Consider the following 25,382-nt stretch of genomic DNA (forward strand, 5'->3'; position numbering starts at 1 on the left):
TTGATGTATTGCAGAGAGAACTTCTGCTTCTTATATGGTTGGGAACCATAATGTCTCTGTTTTGATTGTGGTCCAAGTGGAGGGTCTCATTTTGTGGTTGGGGGAATATTTCTGTGCAGTTCTTGGATGGAGTCTGCAAAGTATTGGTTAAAGTCATTTGTTAGTAGATGAATAGGTTTTGCGTCTTTCATGAAGTTGTGTTTTATGGTTTCGGAGGCGGTGGTGTGTGAGAACAAAATCTAGCATCTCATTGATCAGATGCCAGGTTTGTTTCATGTTCTTTTGTGCAGAGGTTAGTTTTTCTCTGTAGTAGCTCCTTTTTGCATTTCTGATTTGTGTTGAAAGGCGATTCCTGGTTATCTTATATTCAGTTTTTAAAGCTGTGTTATTTGGATATCGCTTTAATTCTTTCCATAAAGCGTCCTTTCTGTGTATTTCTTAGATTAAGTTTTGTGTTATCCAAGGATTTTGTGTTGTTTTTGAACGAATTCCGAATTTCTTTGTAGCTTTCTTATATATTTCCTCCAGTGTGAGTTTAATGTTGTTGTATACGATATCTGCTGAATCTGATGCCAGGTGTTCCCAGTCTGTTTTTCTGATTTCGCGGTTGACTATTTCTTCGTCTATTATTTCTGTCGCTTTTCTTCTGTGGGACATTGCATGGATATTGTCTTTGTGTGCAGGTTTGGAGCGGTGAAGTAATGGTCTGCTACTTTACACTTTATGACTGATGCAGTGTAACTGTTCGGTGGAGCTCGGACGTTTATATGATCTACACAAGAGGCAGTGATAGTGTTTCCGAATATTTCTTCTCTAGTACATGATGTTATTGTTGGTATTAGATTATACATGGATAGCGTGTCTAGGTATTGTACAGTGTTGTTCTGGTTTTCGTTTACAATATTTATGTTTATGTCGCCAATTATTATTAGGTATTCGGTTGAGCATATTTCTCGGCTTGAAAGCCAGCAATTGAGTTGCAAGAATTTTATCATGTTTAGGTTTGGTGGCCTGTAAATAGCATTTAGTATTATGCGATGCTGTCTATTGGTGGTCTTAGTGATTTCGAGGCAAAGGGTTTCAGCATGCTCTAACTGATTGGCCGTTTCTTTTGCTATTAATTTTTGTTTGATAAATATTAATATTCCATCTCTTCTTTTTGTTTGGCGGCATGATCTATGTTGTTGGAAGCCTTGAATTTGGAAAGCAGTCGCTTCGTCATTAGTTATGAATACTTCTGTAAGAATCAATATATCAATAATATCAGTGTAATTCCTCAGATAAGCCTATAACAATAACCAATGTTTTCGGATGCTTCTGATGTTAATATGCAAGATTGAGAGACCTCTCGCTTGTACTGTGTGTTGTTTCCATGCATCAAGCGATTCGAAAGTACAATTACTGATGTATTCTGGTGTAATTACATCTATCTGATGGTTCACATTAATTTTGTTGTATTAAGTTGGAGTCTTTTGTTTCACTCTGGCAACATGTCTATATCTTCCGAACTTTTTATTTGTATAGACTTTGAAGTCTGTGACTTTCTCAAGAATATTTTGCCATCTTTGATCCATAAAAATTGATACTTTTTTTCTGTTTTTTTTTTCTTGCTTGGTTCAAAAGATTCTGATTGAAAGGTAATAATAATAATAATAATAATAATAATAATAATAATAATAATAATAATAATAATAATAATAATAAATTCCCGAGTTAGTCGATCTCTGGCACGGGCAAGCGGGTTTTTCCTCCCGGAAATTCAAGAAAATCGACCGTAGTAACCACATTATTTCAGACAGTGACATATATTGTTAGGGTTAGGTACCAAGAGATTGCAGCACTTGTTTGCCAGCCTCTTCATCAGTGGCTGCTATAATTAGTGATAGACATGGGCCAGCTATCTCTGATTGGCTACTGGTGGAGATGGAACTGCCCACTCAGTCTCCAAAAAGCTAGATAGGGTATAAAGGCCTCGCCTACTCCCTATTAGGGAATAAAAGGCGTTAGTTGATTTGATAATAATAATAATAATAATAATAATAATAATAATAATAATAATAATAATAATAATAATAATAATAATAAATTTTTTAAAAGCATTTTATTATTTCTCAGATAAATTACATACATTATATGATGACAATTATGCATAAGAAATATTTTCTCGTACATAGTTTTTTTTTAAATAATAATAATAACAATAACTGTTTACAACATATATTATTATCATGTTCATAATGATCATTATTACAGATGTTTCTTTGCAATTTTACACTCTATATATACAATATCAATGGATATAATCACTCTATATAGCATACTTTTGTTACAGTTATAACATACATTACATACATTTGATTACATATGATACATTACTTACATTTGTTTACATACGACACATTACTTACATTTGTTTACATATGATACTTACATTACATACATTTGTTTACATATAATACATACATTACATACTTTGGTTTACATGTGATACGTGCATTACATGCACTTGGTTACATATAATACATCTTGGATGAGAACTAATTTCTCTGCTTTTATCGTCGAAGCTTATATGTAAGCTTATCTGAGGGTGACACCAGTTGGTTATTATTTATTGTTTTTTTTTGCTGTTTGTTGCTGTATAATAATAATAATAATAATAATAATAATAATAATAATAATAATAATAATAATAATAATAATAATAATAATAATAATAATAATAATAATAATAAAGTTATGCTGGAAAACTATTGTAATAATTTAAAATATTTGAAATGAATGATTATATGAATAATCATGATTCGCTTATCGATGATTTAATTGAATTTTATAGGTTGATCGGTAGAAAAGTATTGAAACCAAAATAGAAGCCTCTATTATCTACGAAAAAATGGAATAATTTAATTAACGTTTATGTTTGTATTATGCTGGAACATTTTCACAAAACCCACGGACTATTGCAGGACAATATAGTTTCCTTTGTACATTATTTTCTTGGAGCTGAATCTCATAAGTATAATATATTATTTAGAATTTTTATATTATGAAACCCGTGGTGAATTCATCACTAAAAATACATGTATAACCACTGTGATTAGTTTTAATTTTTACGTAAATATTTCATCCCATGTATCTCATGACATCCCATCAACCAGATCTATAACTTGATACTTTCTCCTAAAGACAAAGTCTCACCTCTGATGCTACCTGGCGTGTATGAGGTTCCATGCTCCTATAAACTGTCTTACTATGGACAGACAGGTGGATCTGTTCAGGAACTCATTTCAGAACATCAAGACCATATCCGTCTTATCAAACCACAGAAATCTGTCCTCGTTCAACACAAAGTTGAAAACCCAAACCATAGGATCCATTAGGAAAAGACCAAACTTCTACATAGATCTTTATTTAAACATGAACGTATATATAAAGAAAGTGCTGAAGCCCTACTACACAGATCAAATTTAAACCGCAACGACGTCCTTACAATTCCTAAAGTATGGGAAATTGTCATACAAAATTGTGTAAAATAGTCTCTTTATATATGTTATTATTTATTTATTTATTTTTATTTCATTTATTTTTTTTCCAGCTATATTTTTCCTAGTATTGTTTGAATTGCTGTACTTGGGATGAAATATTTACGCATTAAAACTAATCACTGTGGTTATACGTGTGTTTTTAATGATTATTTAGAATTTCCCCTGACCAAATAGAAAAATGCACTCTTGTAATCCTATAATAACACGACTTTTTTCTTTTTTTTTATTAGGTGGCATATTTCACGGAGTTATTCCAGGCTAATAGGAGATCTAAACAAAGATTACTAATTGTTTATGGTGGAGCATAATCACTTAAATTTAAAGATGATATTCTTTCGTTTTAAATTAATAATTTAAGAATCGGAGTTGTATAGGGGGCGCTCGTATGATTCATTAGGAAAACTATTTCATTTTTGTTAGCAATGTGGGTTTTTTGTTGATGTGAATGTATCTTTGGTATAGTATAGTGTGTAACACAGATTTGCTTAAAATTTACTTTTTTATCTGAACTGCAAGAAATTTATCGTTTTGGGAAGCGATATATAATTTTAGTCATCTCGAAAAATATTTAATGTAAAATGGCGGTAAGTTTCATTTGTTATAGTCATGATCCTAAACCGGCATTGTTTATTACTTATATTATTATTATTTTTTTTTTCATGTTTCCTCTTTGTTCGCCTTGTATATGTTTATTTATTATCACATTTACTCCTAACACGTACATTTAGTACTTCAAGGTGAATAAAATGTAAAATGTTCATCCTGCTAAATACAAGTGATATAGAAGTTTAGTTATTGAGTGGAACAGATCGTTAGCAAAAATTGAAGTATAAAACATTCACATTTCATACATCAGTATGAAAAAAATAGCCAGTTTTTGTTTCTATTTCTAACCATCTTGAGGAGATATCTGGCAGTTCTTGCAAATATATTAAAATTTGATTATTCTCTTATTCATCTAGTGATTCCCCAAAGAGTCTTTCACTTTCGAATCAGCTTCTCTTTTAGTTGTAGGTTTCTCTATTTTAATATCTTGAAGAGATGGAGAACACCAAATCTATTTATTAGCCGTCTAACAGGACATGCACTTGTGACAATATCTGGTTATATAAACAAAATCAGATTTATCTTCTTGGACTATTTTATTTATTACGGGCAACTCCAAGGATTTGATAGACCCATCAAGGGAGGCCCTAACATCATGTCAAGAACAACTATTCGACATTCACACAGTATCTATCATACCTTGCCTTGAACTCATTCACAGTCATGGCATCCACAACAGACTCTGGCAGCTTATTCCACTCATTCACCACTCCAAGTAAAAAACCTAGCTCTAACACCCTTGCTAACCACACTCTTGCTCCGCTTGGATGTATGGCCCCTAGTCCTCCTACCACAAGTCCTATTCTCAAAAATATCTTCTGAATTAATCTTATAGAAACCCTTCAGTAATTTGAATGTCTCAATCATATCACCCCTTTTCTGCCAATCAACCAATTTCTGCAACCCACAAATCTTCAACCTGTTCTCATAAGGTTCATTCCATAGACCTGCTGTCATCTTGGTCACTCGTCTCTGGATCCTCTCCACCTCCTCCTCCCCCATCAAGAAGAAACCCTGGCACCCATATCTGGGTGCAGTAGTCTAGATGGGGTCTTATCAAGGCTCGATACAGAGGAACAATAGCCTGTTTTTCTCTGCTTGTTAAAGTATTTTTCAGCAACCAAGTGATTTGATGAGCTGATTTAGCCACTTTTGCAATGTACCCCCTAAACTTCATCTCCCTATACACCAACACTCCCAAGTCCCTGGCCTCACATTCTCCTGGAGTACAGTTCCACCAATGTGATATACTGCTGCTAATCTTTTCACCCCAAAATACATAACCTTACACTTTGCCACATTAAATTGACATCCATTCTCCTTAGCCCAGTCCTCCAAACTATCCAAATCATCCTGCAAAATTTTGACATCCTGTGCACTCACTATTGCTCTACCAAACTTTGCATCATCAGCAAACAAATGAACACTTCCTCTCAGATCCTTTCCTATGTCGTTAATGAACAAATTGAACAGTAGTGGTCCAAGAACAGAATCCTGCCGGACACCACTAGTCACAGGCTGTCTTTTGGACTCTACTCCTGAATAAACCACTCTCTGATATCTCTCCATCAACCACCCGCCTATCCATCTCACCAACCCTATATCCATCCCCATATGCTGCAGTTTACTGATTAGAATTCCATGTGGTATCCTGTCAAAGGCCTTAGCAAGGTCCAGTAGAATCACTGTAAACCCATTACCCTTATCCAGTTAAGCCATCACTGTGTTATAAAACGTGAGCAAGTTACTGAGGCATGATCTACCCTTCACAAAACCATGTTGTCCCCCATACAGTATCTCATTTTCATCTATCCAATCCTGTATTTTCCTCTTGACTATTTTCTCCAAGACCTTGACAACGATTCCTGATATGCCGATCGGTCGGTAATTTATAACAGCAGTCTTGGAACCTCCTTTATGCAGTGGAACTATTTTCCCTTCTTTCCACCCCCTCAGGATTAACCCAGACCTGAGACTCAAATTAAACAAAATGGTCAAGGGCGCTGACAATTCTTTAGCCACTTCACGTACGACATGAGCCTGGTATACCATCCAATCCCATAGATGTATTGACATTGAGGTTTTGTAATAGACTATTCACCTCCACTTCATTCACCACAATTCCCGTATAAGCTGGTAACCAAATCAGTTGATTTGGTTACCTCCCTACCATCGGCATTGTTTAAAATCTTTCTGTCATTCTTTCATATACATTTTTTCTTTTACTTGCAACATATCGAAAAAACTGTTTGGGATTCTCTTTAGCCTGCATGGCTAATGTTCTTTCGTAATCCGCTTTTGCTTTTCTTACCATACTCGTTACCCTTCTGGCCTGTGCTTTATACCGTTCATGTGCCTGCCAGTCACCTTTCTCCTTAAATTTCCTCCATAGTTCTTTCTTTTTTTGTAGCTCAAGCTTAATGATATTCATCCATTTAACCCCTACTTGATTTATTATTCAGACTCTAGGTCCGAATAATAAATAAGTCAGCCATTGCCTCCTGCAAACACTTCTTAACCGCCTCCCATGCACTATCAACATCCAGCCCTTGCAGTTTTACATGCCATGGCACTGAACCAATCAAACTCCTAAGCTTGTCATACTTACCAGCCCGATAATTCCACATATACCCTGTCTTAATTGTAAATTCCACACCTTTAGCCACCTCCCAAGTCAAGACCCTATGATCACTCTCACCATTTGGTGGCAACGTGGTTATATTCGTTACAGCCAAATTCTCAGATGCAGTTACTAGGTCAAGCACTCTCTGACCCCTAGTATTTTCCATTACAGCTGTCCCTTAATAACCCCATAAAATCCAATTCCTTCCTCCCATGTGTCCTCTCCTTCTTCCAATCAATGTTACCATAATTGAAATCTCCCATAATAATTACTCTCCTTCCACTCATTTCTTCTCTTTGCTTATGCATACTATCTATTCCATCACATGGTCTATAGCAGCACCCAACTGTATATTTTGTTCTGCTAGTCCTAATCTCTCACCAAATAGCCTGAACTGTGCTCTTTTTTCTATCCTGCAGTTCCACTTCTATTCTCCTTGGCTGCAGCTCGTCGGCTCTCATCAATAACACTCCTCCCCACCCCCCATTTTATTTTCCCTGTCACTCCTGAACACACCATACCCCTCACATTCAATCCCACTAGCTATATCATCATCTGTCAGTCATGTTTCACTAATGCCAATAACCTGTGGCCTGGAAGTGCCAACCAAAGCCAAAAATTCTTCCTTCTTGTTCCTAATACTTCTGACATTAGTATACAATTAGAATTTCCTTGAACAAACATGTTACACTCTGCTGCTATCAAACAGCTGCTCTTGTCATTCAAGACAGCTAAGTTGTACAAATCCCAAGTGCAGCTAAAGAATACTGTTCTCATGTTTTGGATAGTGCATCAAAATGTCTTAAAGAATGCTTGCTACCACCCAGAAGAGGATGCTGATTAATTCATGACCCCTCCATCTTCATTCCAGTCAGTCACTTTTATGTCTTGTTTTTGTTTTGTGTCTATTCTCTAGGTATTTTCATGAGTTTCATTAAACTGATAGTTGGTTTTCCACTTGCTTAAACCTATATGAAGATCAGCCAGTGGTTGACATTCATTTACTATCCAGGTCCAGAGCTATCACACTAACTTGTCATCTCCCCTGGCCTGCTTATATTTTATCTGTGATCTTTCAAACAGCCTTTATCGTACATCTTTTTCCCAGATTTCAAGAACTTCATCAAAAGAATACTTTCTTATTTACTTTCTACACAGACCTTTTCCCTACACATGACACACACTGATATGCTATCTCCATGAAGAGCTATGTGAAGAATGCCAACCTTCTCATAGTCCAGTGGTGTTCAACCTTTTTTACTACACGAGCTACTTTTCTATAAAAGTTATTCGGTGATCTACTCTCTTATATAGATCACATTCCCCCAACCTGATATCTGATTATGCACAAATAAACAATTAAAAAAAATACACAACTAAAAACTTTATTTGTGTATTTAAAAATTTATTTATCATTATTTTAATACAACAAAAAAACAAAACAAATGTATTGGAATAAAATATTTATTTCTCTATTTTGGAAAATCAAAGTTAGAAAAAACATCAGGTTGATTACAAACTCACAAGTTACAGGAAATGCTGGTCGATTTTAAAAAAAAGTTAATGTGAAATTTGGCATTGTTTGGACCTCGCAATATTTTCATAATCAAGTTGATATGAAGAAGTGGCCAATCACAGACAATCATCCAAATGATCATTTGGTCTTTGGTTTCTTAATAGATTTTTTATGATGGTCATATTTGAAAAAGCAGATTCTGACAAGTATGTCGATCCGAAACACGACAGAATTTTTCACGCAATATCAGTTAATATTGAGAATTTTTCATGTATACTTCCAAATGACTTCATTGTTTATTGATTTTAAATGTAAACTATTCTGAATGTTTATTAACTCAAGTTCTACTTCAGCTTGGTTTATATTAAACACCCCACTAATTTTATTTGAAATTTTTGTGATGTTTAAGTTTTCTTGAAATGAATTATTGATAAAAGATGCAAGCATTTCAGTTTTATTAAAATCTTTAAATCTTGAATTTATTTCTTCCTCAACTAATTCTATTTCACGAATAAATTCTTTTAAATCATAGCGAAGCATTTCTTGATTTTGTTCAAAAAATTTTAATAAATATGGGAGATGTCTAAATTTGCGGTCATTTATGTTTTTCTTTAATAAAAGTAAGTATTGTTGGATTGTTGGAAAGTTTTTATTGAACTTAACATGTCAATTAAATTTTTATCTCTAACTCTTCTTCTTCCTTACATGGAATTTAGGCCAAGTGGCCTATTCCGGTCTCATGCCATCTCTTTCTTGGTCTTCTGATTCTTCTTTTTCCACTTATTTTGTATCTGTATAATATTTTTGGTAGTCTACTGCTGTCCATTTGATTTAAATGTTCTAGCCATTTTTGTTTATACTGTCTTATGTAGTAATTAATTGTTTTATTTTCAGGGATTGTAAGATTTCTTCATTTGTTTTGTGGTCCCAGTGGTATATCCAGCTGTTTTTCTGAGGAACTTCATTTCTGCTGTTTGAATTCGTTTTTCATCTTTCCTTTTCATGGTCCATGTTTCGCTTCTGTATAGTAAAGTTGGTTTTACAAGACATTATATAGCTGATTCTAGTGTGTTTTTGTACTAGGGATAGCTTAAATATATTATTTATTGTGCCATTTACTTTGACAAAGTTTGATATTTTAGTGTATGTCTTTTTCTTCTTCGTATGATAGATCACATCCCAAGTATCTGAAAGTGTTTACTTGTTCTAGTATTTTATTATCTATCACTATTTTACTTCTTATTGGATTTTCTCCTGTGAATGCCATTATTTTTGTTTTTTCTTTAGATATTGCCATATTATATTGCTTTGAGATATCATTTAATGATCTTTGTAAGTCATCTTCTGATGTGGCTAATACTATTTGATCATCTGCAAATAGTAGTGTATCTATCTTCATTTGCGGGATCAGTTGTATATCAAATGGGTTATGCTGTTTCCAGATTGTTAATATTTCATTTATATATATATATATATATTGAAAAGCACAGGTGAGAGGGTACATCCTTGTCGTACTCCTCTTGATATATCTTTCCATTCTGAGATGTGTTCTAATTTAACTGCTATTTTATTTCCTGTATATATTTCTTGAATAGATTGTAAAAGTTGGTTTGGTATGTTTAAGTCGGTTAATATTTTAAACAATTTTTGTCTACTAATTTTGTCAAAGGCTTTTTCATAATCAATGAAGGCCACGTGTGTTTCTTTTTGAAATTCTCTTCTCTTTTCTATTAATAATTTTCAAGTAAAAATTGGATCTATGTAGGATCATCCTTTTCGGAAACCATTTTGTTCTTCTAGTAATTTGTCTTCTACAATGCTGCTTAGTTTCTCTTTTAATATTCCTGCATATATTTTATATCCTGTATTCAGCAGGCTAATTCCCCTATAATTATTGCAATTGTCTTTATTTCCTTTTTTATAGATTGGGATAACCAGTGCTTTTTTCCAAGAGTTAGGAATTTTTCCGGACATCCAAACCATATTAAAAAATTTCAGAAGTCTTTTCATTAAATTTTTTACCTGCATTTTTGTATAGTTCTATATTTATATTGTCTTCTCCTGGTGTTTTCCTATTTTTCATCTTCTTTATTATATTTTTCAGTTCTAACATTGTGATATTTTCTATTAGGTCATTCTTTGTCTTATAAAATTTTATTTCATTGTTCTCATCTGCCCAGAGATTTTGGAAATAGATCACCCATTTTTCTAAATCTATTGTTTGTATTTTTATCTTTTTTATTTCTTTATTCATGCATTTTATTACTTTATAGGTTTTGGGTTGTGGCTTAAATAAATACTTTTTTAGTTCTGTTATGAAATGGTTCCATCTTTCTCTATGTTTTGTTCCTTACTTCTCGTTTTGCAATTGCACTGTTTCTTTTATACTCTATTTCCGCTTCTATTGTTTCGGAATTTAGCCATTTCTGGTAACTGTCCTTTTTGGTTTTTATTATATTTTCTATTTCTTTGTTCCAGTCTCGTAGTCCTCTTTTTCTAATCCATTTGTGCTTGATCCTAAGGTTTCTGCTGCTGCTTTTGTGAGAATTTGTTTCAAATTTTCCCATTCATCTTCTTCATCTTCTATGTCACTTGATTCATGTGTGGTTTCTGTTTTTAAGTTTGTGCATTTTTGATATTGTTGTCTAACTTGAGGATCCTGTAATGAAGAAATTTTGTAGCTTGGCTGGTAAGAATTTTCAATTCTATGTGTTTTTAGCCACTTTGGTTTAAAACGAATTTTTGCTGATACCATATAATGATCAGAGTTTAATTCAAAGCCTCGATATACTCTTACGTCTAAAATTAACTCTGCTAATTTAAAATTTGTGATAACATAGTCAATTACTGATTTGTATCCTCTGGCTGACCAAGTATATTTATGTGTTTCCATGTGTTTAAACATTGAATTCATTATTCTCATATTATTATAAATGACAAAATCGCGCAATCTGCGACCATTTTGATTACATGTATCTTCGCCAAATTTACCTATGTTTGTTTTGTATTTTTTGTTTCCTATTCTGGCATTTAAATCTCTTGCTAGCAATAAATAGTCAGTTTTGTTTGTTTTTTATCTATGGCATTCTGTAATTCTTTATAAAATATATGTTTTCTTCTTTTCCCTCTTCTGGTGCATATCACCAATTATTGTTGTTATGTGGCCTCTTAATGTCTTCAGTCTAATTTCTATTAGTCTTTCATTCAAATAGTTGTAATATACAATATTGTTCTTTAGGGATTTATGTACCATAATCATTATACCTGCTTTTGCTCTTTCTTCTTTTTTTACCCCACTGTAGATTTGTATATAGTTGTTTGCTTCTTTTGTACCTTTTTGTTTTTTCTTTGTTTCTGTTACTGTACATATCTTTATGTTAGCTTGGTTTAGTTGTTTATCAAGTTTTTCTTCTTTGTGTTCAACGTTTCTCACATTCCATGTTGCAATCTTCATTATGTGTTCCTTTTTCCAATTTCGTTTACTGTTTCCTGGGTTGTGATCTTTTCCCTGACAGTCCATCCGGCTTTTCTTTGCATGAAACTTGAAAGTATTTTGAATTTCCCCAGGGCAGGTTACTAACCTGTCGCTGGGTAAGTCCAGTGGTAAGGCTGCTACCTAACACCTCTGGACAGGCAGATCTAACAGCATTTACTCTCTTAGGGTGTTAAGGTTATACCGCCCATACTCAGTCGCCAGCGCCTCGTTTGTACTTTTAGAACAGGATGGACCATGGGAAGGTGAGGTTGACATTTGAGTGGGAGAGGCTATGTATTGCGCTTAACCATCCCTTCCGCTCCTATCTCTACCTTGTAACTCTAAATTTAAATTGCTTAATTTCGTACAGAAATTACTAAATATGATGAGTGTAACAACCATCTTTTATCACTCAATTGTGAAATATAAGAAAATTTTTTATATCGTTAATTAATACAAGAAATCTTTCTAAAAATTGACTTCTGCTGAGCCAGCGAACATTATTGTACTACAGAAGTTCCCTATCATCATCTGCCTGTAATTTAAATAACTGCCATTGCAGGGCTTTTCCTCGAACAGAATTTACAATTTTAAATGTAATATCCAAAACATCTTTTGTGTTTAATCTTTTACTACACAGTCCTTGTTGGTGAATAATACAGTGGTACGTTAAAAAATCTGGATATTTGTCATCGTTTTTACATAACGAAATGAAGCCTGATTTATTACCTATCATTGCAGGAACACCATCAGTAGTAATAGACACAAGTTTAAAAAGTGGAAGTTTGTGTTGTTTCACAAATTCATCAAATGCCGAAAAAATGTCTTCTCTCCTAGTCCTTCCCAATAATGGTATAATTTTCAGAAGTTCTTCTTTACTTGAATAATCTTGAAATACCATGCGAATAAATACCATTAACTGAGCAATATCAGTGAAGTCGTTTGATTCATCTAATTGTAATGAAAACACAACACAACACACGGTGAATGTCTGACATTAACCTGTCCTGGAAACTTTTCTCCGGCAATTGGAACTCTTCCTTTCAGCACTTTGAAACCTTGTCTGCGGTCTAGAAGTAGTCTTTCTCTAGCAACGTCTCGAACCGAGAAGCTCCTTTCTGGAAGCGGGAAACTCATTCTACAAGCAACATGGATCCGGGCAGTCTCTCTGACGGCAACTCTGGAACCAGGACCCCTTCTGCTTGCTTCAGTCCCTTTTTATTAGGCCTCCTCTGAGACCTCGCATGAAGTTTGGCAACCCCCAAAAAATCAGTATGAGTCTTTCATCTTAAGTTTCAAGTTCGGCACGCCATTTGTTCTCCTTTGCTTCCTTATGATTGTAAGCTGCCGGCCATCGGAAAGTTGTTTGAACTCTTTCTGACTGACTTCGGAGATGTTTACACTTAGAGCCTGCAAGCCTTTCTCATACATACAAGTTTCAATAACAATCTTTCTAATGCTACCATGTACAGCTTTGGCGACAAAAATATTGCCTTTGTTTTTAATACTCTAACATATTCTTATTAAAGCAGTATATACAGTTAGCTTCAAAAGAGTTATTTACAAAAACGTCTAATACAAATTATACCGAGACAAACAAAGTTTATTTTTTTACAATATTCGCATGGGACTTAACCGAAGTAAAAAATCGATGTAATGTGCTTTGGAATATTTAATATTTAAGCTACAATCGAGTTTTTACATTTTGTTTATAATCGTATTCACTCGGCTCTCTGTTTGACTTCCACTGATCCAAATTAATTCATTTACCTAGACTTATAAGAAAATTACTGATTTGACAGTTTTAACAAAAAATAAATAAACAATAGCAATACACTTAAAGCGAATTAAAAATAATGATAAATAAAATATTATATTTTCAGTTTTAATTAAATTTGTAAGTAAGGAGGAATGGAATACACAAAAGATCGACCAAAAATCACTCTGCGATCGACGGGTTGAACACCCCTGTCATAGTCCAACAATTATTATTATTATTCTAATACGCCATAGACTCAAAGACTCATTTACAAGGTCCCTTTGTCATACATCATACCTTGTCTTAAACACATTCAAATTCTCTGCAGATACCATGCTCTCAGGCAGTGCATTCCAATCATTCACAACTCTCCATGCAAAAAAGACCTGTTCACTCTCTTGCTCACATCCTCCTTATACAGCTTCCAGGGATAATCTCTTATTCTTCCCTGATCTCCCACCATTTTATGTAAAACCTCTTCACTGTTAATCCTATAGCAACCACTTACCAACTTTGTACATCTCTATCATATCATCCTCTTCCTCCTATCCACTAAACTGTAAATTGCATCTTCTCAACCTTTCTTTATATTTAACATTCCAGAGATCAGAAACTACCTTAGTCGTGTGGTTCTTAACAGGTGTTCTGCGAACTGGTTACAAGTGTTCCACAGTGAAAGATGTCACATGACACAGTTCTGGGTGTAACTGGCTACTCTGATCCTAACAACTGAAGATTGCTATGCGCATTGACTTCTAAACCAACAGAACAAACCAGCATGTTGTGAAATAGTAAACATGTTTGGCGATGAAGTAAAAAAGGAAATTATGAAAATTCCTCATTCGGACGATACAATAAAAAATAAAATTAAAGATACCTCAGATGATATTGAAAAAACAGTTACCAATAAACTTTCTAACAACATTTTGCTTTACAAATTGGCAAATCCACTGATATTAGCAGTAAAGCTCATATACTAGGATTTGTTCATTTCATTAATGAAAAAGAAATAGTGAATCAATTTCTATGCTGCAGAGAACTTAAATAGCATTATTACTAGTATCCAATGGAAAAATGAAAATATTTTGACATCCACTGACAGATTGTCAGCTTTTCAGAAAAAAGTATCCCTTTGGAAAGCATATCAGGAAAAAAAATGCACTTTATATGTTTCCTTCGCTCCATAATAAAAAAGTTGAGGGAATTATTTTCGTTATAACAGAAAATTTAACAATAGTGGAAGAAAAGATTTCAAGTTACTTTTCTTCCTTAAATACACACAATTATGACTGGATACGAAATCCATTTGTCACAGTTAATACATCGAATTATGAATTTTCGTCGCAAGAACAACAAGTTATAGTACGCCAACACTTTGTAGAGCTTCGTTTGGCTTTCTGCCAAGAATAGCATGCTGAAGGGGAAAATGAAGGATGTACGAATTGGTCACCAACATGCAAAATCACGTGCTTTCTTGTCTGTCGCTGTACTAGTTTAAAAACTACAATGTTTGTAAAAGAAAAGCTAAATTTTCCGACCTGTAATAATAAACAAACTCATCCCAGAAGACTGATTGATTACCCTATTATCAGAATGGATTCTCCTTTTTGTGACATGCGCAGAAGTCTTGAATCTGTGGGCATACTATACCTTGTCAATGGATCGTACTCTAAAAATGAAATTCTCTGAAATAACTCTTGAGGAATTTTGGATTTTTATTCGAATACCTAGCTCTCTCCACAAGGGCACTGAAAATTTTGTTACAGTTTTCAACATCATATTTGTGTGAGCTCGGTTTCTCAATATTAACCAATATAAAAACTGAAAAGTGTGAAAGACTTACTAATATAGACAAAGTGGTGAGCATATCACATATTAGACCTGATATTGCTGAAATCTGCAAAAGCCGACAAGCTTTTGGTGTTCCCCACATTTTTCTTATAATTCAAAAGTGTTCTGTGACTCTGAAAAGGTTAAGAACCACTGCTCTAAATCCTTTTCAACATCTCTTCATCCTTTTGAAAACCATATGACCAAGTCTGTGCACAGTAGTCCATATGTGGCCTAATCAAGGCCTTATACAATGGAATCAGAATTTCCTTACTTCTACAAGTCATTGTCCTCTGCATCATTTCCAGAATTCCTTGCATTCTCACAATTTTGGCAGTGTGCCCTCTAAATTTTAGATACTTATCCACCATCACCCCAAGATCTATTTTCTGCACCTTCAACAATATATCCCCACCAAGTGTAAATTCTACATTCCATCTTTGTTTCCCAAATTTTACTTTACATTTCGCAACATTAAACTGTCATCCCACTCCCATGCCCATTCAATCAATCTGTTCAAGTCCTCTTGTAAGGCCAGAACATCTGCTCTACTCTTCATAGTTTGTCCCAACTTTGCACCGTCTGCAAACAACTAAATATCCCCATCGAAATCTTCCCCAATATCATTAGCATATACAGATTATACAGCAATGGCCCTAGTATGCCTGTTCTACAATGGTAAATTGTAGAACAGACTCCTGAGGCACACTATTAGTGACTTTCGTCTTCTGGTATTTTGCCCCCCATACACAACTTGCTGATACTTATCAGATAGCCAATCTCCAATCCAATCTATGTACTAGTCTAATATCCACCCCTACCTGTTCTAGTTTGATTATCAGCTTATCATGTGGTAATCTATCAAAAGCTCTTGCAAAATCTAGTATACTACTGTGTATACTAGATCTTTGTAAATAAGTATAATACTGTGTATCCCTCTCCTTTGTCCATTGAAGCTGTCACCTTATTGTAATAAGTAAATAAGTAGATTACTAAAACATGACCTCCATTTGACATTTAATGCAAGACCCTAGTAAAGGTTCATAGCTTCCTAGACAGGATTTGAACTGAGGTCTTTCCAGCCAAAGGAATTGTCAAAACACAGAGCTCTGGAGGGTTGAACTGCTAGTTTTACTGAAATGCAAGGGGGATAATTTGTTGTAATATTTTTGTCAGACTCAAAATATGATGCTTCACACACTGGGAAAAGAAAGAGGAGCTTGTTTTCCTTTGTTAGTAGGTAGAAAAATAAGAAAAGTTTGTGGCAAAGTTTAAAGGTGATGTGAATTACTGTAACTTTCTCAGTATTCTGGTGATGTGTTGAGAATTTCCTGTACATGTACATGTACAGGAAATATATACTAATATATAATATTAGTACATGTAATATATACATGTTCATAAGGATTGAAATCCTTATGAACGTGTATATATTTTGTTTTTTGGATGATGATTGTCATGCCCATTTTGCTGCTGTGGGATCTTGCTATAAGCAAGATCTCACATTCAAGACCTGTGAGATCTTGCTATAAGGTTGTCAGTGGAACAAAGGATGTGAAACCCTTGCTAAAATAGTGCTTTCATGATCTGTGTTTTGAGGATAATGAGTTGAATTCCGGAAGGTAGGAAGTAAACAGAGTAGACAAGGGTAGTATCAAAAATATAGGTAAGTAAATTGTCTAGAAAATATAATTTGGTTTAAATTATTCAAAATGCAGTGAACTCGAGATAGTTTTTTATATATATCAACCTTGCACATGAAAGACTGTTAAAAGCTATTACACAGTTGATATATATGTGTATATATCTTATAAAAACGGGATTCACTGTATTTTGAAAGATAATTTAGACCAAATATTTTTTTCAGTGCCATGTGTGGAAGTTATCAAACTTTCATTTAAAGTCAGCACCAAGACAAGACTGCATCTATTATGCAGTCTCGGTGCTCACTTTAAATGAAGCTAATGTGAATTCATTCAGTTTACCATAATGATAAGCTATGTATCCATATTGACCAAGCAGGTATTAATATGAATATCGAATACTTTGGAAGGATCTTAAATCCCTTCATAGGAGGAGTTTCAGCTGTTTATGGAAAGATCTTTGCTTGAAATTGAATTAGAATGATTTATTTTAAAAATGTGTGAATTTATCTTGAATGAATAAACACAGTGCTGTTCTAAATGAAATTTGCTATAGGGAATTATCCACTACCTTTGTTATAATTATTGTTGTTGTTGAGTCCATTAAGAGCTTGTAGATATGACTGTGGATCTGTTGAACTTTGGAGTAGAGCTTTTCTGTAGAGCAGCAGCAATTGCTGGACAAGAATAAATATGGACAGGTGTTAGTTCAAGTCCTTGACAGTTTTTGCATGTTTCATAGCTCCTACTACCGTCTGGCTGAATTTTCATGCCTTTAAAATGTTCCGTCCTTAGTTCGGTAATGATTGTGGTTATTTCTCTATTTTCATTAATTTCACTGATTTCATTCTTCTTGATAGTTTGCTTTACCAATCTTATTTTGGCAACAGAGTTAGCATCAGTTAGTGATAATGGGTGTAATTTTTGAGGTAAGTATCTTGCTTCTTTGGTTAGTCTGTCTGCTCTTTCATTGTCTTCAATATTTACATGGGCTAGTATCCATTGTAGTGTGCAGTTCTTATTTTTCAAATTTAAGGTAGGTAGTAGTTGAATTTCCTGTGTGAGGTGTATTTTTCTTAATGCCTCAAGTGCAGATTTTGAGTCAATGTAGATGGTTATTCCTTCTGTAATGTTTATTACTGGATTTGAGAGCTGTTTATATGGCTGTTGATTCACAAGTGAAGTTTGAAGCTATTTTGCCAGCTATGGTTTTGAAGATCGTCTGTTATAATTATTAATCCATTTAAAAGGATTCCAAACTGTTAAATTCACATCATGTCTGGCAAGTAGCATTTTCATGGATAATTAACCAGTTCTTAATTGAGTTGTTTTTTAATGAGTTATTCATTCCAAAATATTTATTTAAGATTAATATAAACTAATTTGTCATTTTCAACATGTTCATCCTGTACCATGTCTGAACCATAGGTATCTTTTAAAATATGTTCTTAGATTAGATCATTGATAGCAGTTGTCAGCTATGTATATTTGTCAAGATTGAAGATGCAATGAACACACTGTAGCATTGTTTGATAAAGTTACACTCAAATGCACTAATTTTAGTGGTTCTGTAATGTGAGTCAGAAAAGTAAATTAACAAGGAAAAGACAGATTTCATATGATGTGAAAACTGATGAATGGTATTGAATGTTAGCATAATAGAGTTTAAATGACAGGATATATTTTTTATACATCTGTTTTCACATTTTGCATTTAATTTATTATAAATTTAACATTTTTATGAATGTTTCTATATTATATATGTAATTAAGTGTGATATATTTTAGACACTTCCATTAAATCCAAAGCCCTTCCTGAATAGCCTTACTGGCAAACCAGTTGTAGTGAAACTAAAATGGGGTATGGAATATAAAGGATACTTAGTTTCTGTAGATGGATATATGAATCTTCAGGTAAGATGTTTTTTTTATTAAAATTTTTAAATTTTAATAATTTTAATTTAAAATTTTTCCATTTATTGGGTTGCTGAAGTTAAAACAAAAGTTTGAAGGACAAGACAATATTTTGTTATGGATGGTTGAGATAAACTAGGAACCCTACTTTAGTGAACAAAAATTATTATTAATTTATATATATAATTTTTATTTTTTATTATTTTTTTTGCGTACCACTTTGGATCTCTAACAGTCATGATCTTGCAGTAGTTGAACATCTACCATTTGAATGGTTGTCACTTATGTCAGATTTTTAAGGAAAACTTGTAGAATCATAGTTGCTAGGGTATATGAAAAATGACATGTAAGTATCCAGTAACTTTTTTAAAATTTTTCAGACCATTTATGTCCTTATAAAAATCTAACCATTCAGCTAGAATTACTCATTATTGATTTAAAAATATCAATAGACATGATGAAAATACCTTGGATAAAACCATGTTTGATTTGTCATCTCTTGAAATGGCAAAGTAGATGTGAAATTCTGAAGAAGAGTTAACACACTTTTTGTGGCAACTGGGCAACTGAAGATTTTGAAAAATGTACTCTGATGGTACTTTCAAGTAATTATTTGTACGTAGATTGCTGTTGGACATTTCACCTTTGTGATAAAGGCAAGGAATTCACTTTGAATTGCAAAATCTCATTAAGAGTTAATGTTCCTTCTCTCATGGATCTCCTTTAATTACTCTCATATAGGTGAGTAGTTTCTGCTTTATATGCTTTATATGCCTACTTTCAGTTTCTGCTTTATATGCCTACAGATACTTCCATGGACAATGCTCTGCTGAATTGGCTATCATTTTTCCAGAATCATAAGAACAAGAACTGTTGCTAACCAACACTCATTTACAATCCAGCCTGAAACTTGTCAAACCAACTTCTTTGCCTCTACTCTCATTCCCTCTACTTCAGTTGTGGAACAACCCCCTCCATTTACTCCAAAAAATATAATCTTCATCATTAGCATCATCAAATTCCTGACATGTGCCCTCAAGGGATGTACAGGATATTATGATAGTACTACATGAAGAACTTACATCATTGCTAACTTCCTATCAACAGTTTTATCAACAAATAAAATTATGGTACAACATGTCTTCAGCTGTTTAAAAAAATAAAATCAAAAACTGGACAGATTTCTCCTTTCTTTTTATCCTCATGTCTACACACCTCACTAATATGCTAGATTAGTGTCTTGCAGCATTTTGTGTGTGTGGGTCAGATGTTTAAAAAAAAAAAACTGCATTTTAATTAAAAAGTTGTTGTTTTCTATTTTCTTGCCTATTTTCATATATATTTGTATGACTAATCTTCATACCAGAGTTGTTACCGATTATTCGGTTTGGAATTAAACTCTTTATGATGTGCTGATTTATTTAAGAGAATAACATTATCCACATAAAGTAAAAATTTAATCTCTTACTGATACGATTCCTTAGTGATATAACCCATACAGATTATAAATAACAGTTGAGATACAGTCAACTCTCAGTATAGAAAACTTGTAGGAACAACTAGATAGTTAGTTGTAGTGATTTTTTTTTTTTTTTTTTTTTTTTTTGAGGGGGGGGGTATTGTGCATAGTCTTTGATTATGGTTTCAGTTATTATAATGAGCAGTATTCTAAGGATGGGAGAGATAGCTAATAGCTGAATATGTGAAAAATAGCATCTTGAGCAAAGAGAATGCCTAGTTCTTTGGGTGCTGAAGGATCTATTGATGAATGTGTTTATGTTGGAAGAGGCTGCAGGTAAATGTTAGTCCAAGCAGAGAGATCTGATCCTAATTGATGATTTGTGTATTACTGAGGGGTAAGGATAAGTGAGGCTGGCCTGGTTGGCTGAGTGGTTAGCATATCTGCTCTCCAGCCAAGAGGCTGCAGGTTCGAATCCCGTGTAGGCATGAATGTTTGTGATTGTTCATTCTTCCACTATGGACTGGGTCACCATAAGAGCAGTAGACCCAAAACTTCCCTGCAATGGGAGAGACCTTCACCTTGCAGTGGGTAGATATAGGTTGTTCAAGGATAAGTGAGCTGAGATCCCTTTTTTGAGAGAAGAATGGTGACAATGAAAGTGAGTAGATTGTGTATTATTGTTAATTGAATTTTCAAAATGATAGCCTTTCACCATGGAAATTTTGTATTCCTCTTTGCACTGCCTCTCACTCCCATCTGAGAAAGTCGTTTGTTCCATCTGTCAGTCACTATTTCTTAGGTAAACATATACACACAGAGAGCTTTTTTTTTTTTCAACTTGCAGACTCTCTGCAAGAGAGTCTGCAAGTTGAAAGTTGAATCATCTGTTGGATCACAAGTTGGATCTGTTGGATCACAATCACAAGTTGAATCATCTGTTGGATATGCTGCTGTTTTTCATGACCACATTTCTCTAGTAAGCTCCCACTGGAATTAAGTAACTTTACTACTGAGCTGCATTCTATACACCTTCCATTTCAACATATTACATCAGCCTCTATGGGTTGGTAGACTCATTGCCAGAGGGACACTTTACTAGCAACATATTACTGAACACTAAACTTGTTTGCAATACATTCCACTTGCTCAACACACTCCATGTAAAAAAAAACTACTTCTCACACTTTTCACTCTTTTTATAATCCCTCTGTATTAATATGTAAAATGCCCTAACTTAGACTACTCTATCATCATCAGCCATTTTCTGTCCACTGCTGGATGAAGGCCTTCCCCAAAGGCCTACATTCATTCCTATCTTGAGCCTTTCTATACCACTGAGTTCCTGCCATCTCTTTAGTCTTCCTATAGTTCTCTTTCCATCTCTAGGATACCACCCATTTTTGAGTGTCACTTCTTGTAACATGACCTGCCCATTGCCATTTGGATTTTTTAATGGTTCTTATGTCTCTCACCCTGATCTGAGCTCTGATCCAAGTATTGCACTTTCTATTTAGAACAGTAGTACCAAGTAATGATCTTTCTATTTTCCTCTAGATAATCCGCAACGTGTTGGTCTATTTTTTAGTCAAAGTCCATGTTTCACTTTCATATGTCATGACCGGAAGTATACAACTGTTGAATATTTTTCTTTTAAGGCAGATGTTTCCTTTGAGTGCTTCAACGGTGTTTTCCAAAGGCTATCCAACGAAGTTGAATTATACGTATAATTTCTTCTTGACAGTCATCTTCTATTGTGATCTTTTATCTTAGGCAAACATAGGAGGTACACTATCAATTTCCTGGTGTTTCATTTCTACTGGGTTTTTTTTGGTAATCTATTTATTCTATATTATTTTTTGTTTTGTCCTTTTTTGTATTTAATTCTTTTCTTTTTACTTTCTGCATTCAATTCAATGATCATTTGTTGAAGTTCTACAGTTTCCTAAAAGAACAATCATTAACAAATTGTAGGTGATTTAGTTCTTTCCCATAATTCCTCTAAATTTTCCAATCCAGGTTTTTGCATTTTTTTTCTAGGGCTGCTGTAAATAATTTAGATGAAATGTCATCTCTCTGTCTAACTCTCTTTGTTTATAAGAAATTTCATATCTGTTCCTGATTTTAAAGATATAGTTGAATTTATAAGTATATCATAAGTTTTTTTCAATTCCTTGATTTTTAAGGGCTTCTAAAATAGCTAATGCTGAGAATGAATCAAATGTCTTTTCAAAATCAATCAATGCTAGGTCTAAGGGCTTTTGGTATTCATTTGTCTTATTACAAGCATATGATCAGTGGCGCTGAAATATTTTCTGAATCCTGCTAATTCGAGGTCGACAAAAATCTAGATGTTTTGTATTCTGTTACCAATGATTTTTGTAAAAAATTTGTATATTGTTGAAAGGAGACTGATAGGGCAGTAATTTCTTTGTCTCCCTTTTTTAAAAACTATAATATGGATATCGTTATTCTGATTCTTTGGTATTCTCTTCTGTCTTAGGCATGATGTATAAATTTTAACATAGTAATGACTGGTACACCACCTGCTTTCAGAACTTTTGTTGGTAACTCATCTTCACCTTGTGTCTTTCTATTGCTTATGTTACTCATTGCATATTGAACTTTTTTTTAAAACATTAGAGCATATTTCTTCCTCTTCCATTTGGAATATTACATTTTTGTTTTTATATTGATTTAAGTCTTGGGAATCGTTATACATCTTGGAATAAAAGGATTCTTTCTTCTTATGATGTTCTTTGTCTTTAATTACTACTCTTCATCTTTTTATGGACAACTCTCCTTACTTCTTTTAGACTCATATTGTTTTTGTAATTCTGATTTCTTATTGTTGTACATAGCTCCTAGAATTCTATATTCTATTTCTCATGTCTGGATATCATTTTATTTCTCTGCTCTTTTTGAGAGGGTTTAGGGTTTCATCAGACAATTTTCTTTGATGCATCCTCAGCTTCAAAAAAAAACGAGGATTTCTCTTTTGCTGAAGATTACTTCACCCCTGAACAGCTTTTAACCCTATACAAATCACATATCCACTCAGCTATTAATACTTCTCTCACATATGGGGTAGGGTTCCCCAAAAGGCTTTCTCAAAATGTTTGACCAAATAAGAGGAGAGAGCAATTAAACTTATTAAGGATCCATCTCTTACCAATTCACTCTCCCCACTTTTGCACAGATGATTGGTCTTTGCATTATGTGTATTCCACAAATATTTTCATGGGAAATGTTCATCTGAAATAGCACTAATAATTACCCCACTTAGTACTAAGCTCGTTGGAACACATGCGGCTACTGCTCAACATCCTTTTACAGTGCACTTGAAATCCACAGAACAAGTTTCTTTTCCTCCTTCATCCGTGCAGCTGCTGTACTGTGGGATTGTGTTCCCCAAGGAATACAATATACAGTATTTTAAATCAAATATGAACAAGTTCCTCCTTTTCCAACCCACTACCAATCAACCTCTTGTGTATGGGTTCAACAATAATAATAATAGTAATAATAATAATAATACCATTCCTGGGCCTAGTCTACAGTAGAACATCCAGTTTTGCACACTACTTGAAACGATGTTGATACCATTTTTTTTTTTTTTTTTACTTTCTGCACCAAACAAATTTGCTAAGTCCATGCAATAGATAAAATGGGTAAAAATATTTGTTATGATTGCTAAAAGGAACAGAAATTTATTCTGAGGGCACCAAATAACTGCCTTGGGACTCTAGTTGTATCTGTGCAAGATAGAACTTCGTAGTTGCCATTATTGACAGAGTTAATTTCATTAATAGAAACCACAAGGTTTGGGTTACTTTGGCACATATCAGCTGAACTTCACTTGTGATTTAAATTGTCTTTGTCTTCCTCTATGGATATCATACACACTATTTGGTTCATCATATAACTTATTTATAACCTAGAATGCAATATTTTAAATATTTAAAAATGTTTTCTAAAAGCATACATGTTATGTACCTTTTTAAATGTTTCATCTATAAATATATTCTGACAGCAAGCAACACCACAGTGATTGTGGAAAAATCTCATGTTTGAAATCTTACCACATAAAGTGGTTAAGAACAAATACAATATTTTAATTTTTGATCTTTATTTTATCTAATTCTTATAACCCTTTTTTTGAAGCTTGCAAACACTGAAGAATTTGTAGATGGAAGTTGCACTGGAAATCTTGGAGAAATTTTGATCAGATGTAACAATGTTCTTTATGTTAGAGGAGTTGATGAAGAAGAAGAAGATGGAGAAATGAAAGACTGATTTCTTTTTTTTTTTTTAATCTATGTAAATGCTTCTCTTTCTGGAGTTTGTATAATTGGTGTTATTAAAATTTTTAAGAAACTCTGATTCTGAAAGTGAAATATCATGCATGGTGCTTTCAGATGTGCTAATTGCTAATTTTCTACTATGTTTTAACTTTGATTTCATAATAAACAGCAAATTTAAAAAGTTAGAAAATAGTTACACTGGAATACAACATTTACGAATAATCAATGCTTTTTTGTAACACGAAAGGTGCCAGTACTCATTCTTTGCTAGCAAGAAAAAGTTGAAAATTAAAAAAAAAAAAAAAACAGAACAAAAACTAAAAAATATATTTACTTATATTTTTACTTCTTTCCCATCTGGTTCTATTTCTGTCATCTCTCTGAAGCTCAATAATTGTGACCTTTCCTTCAAACACTGTAGCCAAGTTTTTTTTTTGGTCTACCTCTTGATCATCTTCCTCCAGTGATTCCATTCAAGACTATATTTGGTAATCTTTTTGACAGGACATTCTCTGGAGGTGTCCAAACTACCTTAATTGCTGTTTAAGAATTATAGCTAGATAGCTTCACTATAATTTAATTCTTGTTTGACTTGCTCATTTATTTTGGTTTTGACCAGTGAGTCATTTATTTTTCTTAAGCATTTTGAATGCTCTGATTTTCGTTATTTTTTTCTGATTCAGTGTCCGAGTCTCAGCTCCACGCGTTACCA

General features: G+C 33.6%; 1 protein-coding gene across 1 annotated transcript; it reads left to right on the plus strand.

The window, feature by feature from the left end:
- The first annotated feature begins 3,927 nt into the window (after positions 1–3,927).
- On the plus strand, positions 3,928–24,749 carry SmF (small ribonucleoprotein particle protein SmF). Its single transcript, XM_090401335.1, has 3 exons — positions 3,928–4,126; positions 18,782–18,907; positions 24,531–24,749. The coding sequence occupies exons 1-3, from the start codon at positions 4,121–4,123 to the stop codon at positions 24,660–24,662; spliced, it is 264 nt and encodes an 87-aa protein (XP_090257461.1). The 5' UTR covers positions 3,928–4,120; the 3' UTR covers positions 24,663–24,749.
- Positions 24,750–25,382: the final 633 nt, after the last annotated feature.

Source organism: Typopeltis vanoorti, chromosome 12, assembly GCF_054136105.1.
Source record: "Typopeltis vanoorti isolate ZY-2024b chromosome 12, IOZ_Tvanoo_1.0, whole genome shotgun sequence".
Lineage (NCBI taxonomy): Eukaryota > Metazoa > Arthropoda > Arachnida > Uropygi > Thelyphonidae > Typopeltis > Typopeltis vanoorti.

Excerpts from the sequence above, each read along its gene's own strand:
- SmF (XM_090401335.1), top strand. Across the intron at positions 18,908-24,530 it reads ATGGATATATGAATCTTCAG|CTTGCAAACACTGAAGAATT; the intron begins GTAAGATGTTTT and ends CTTTTTTTGAAG.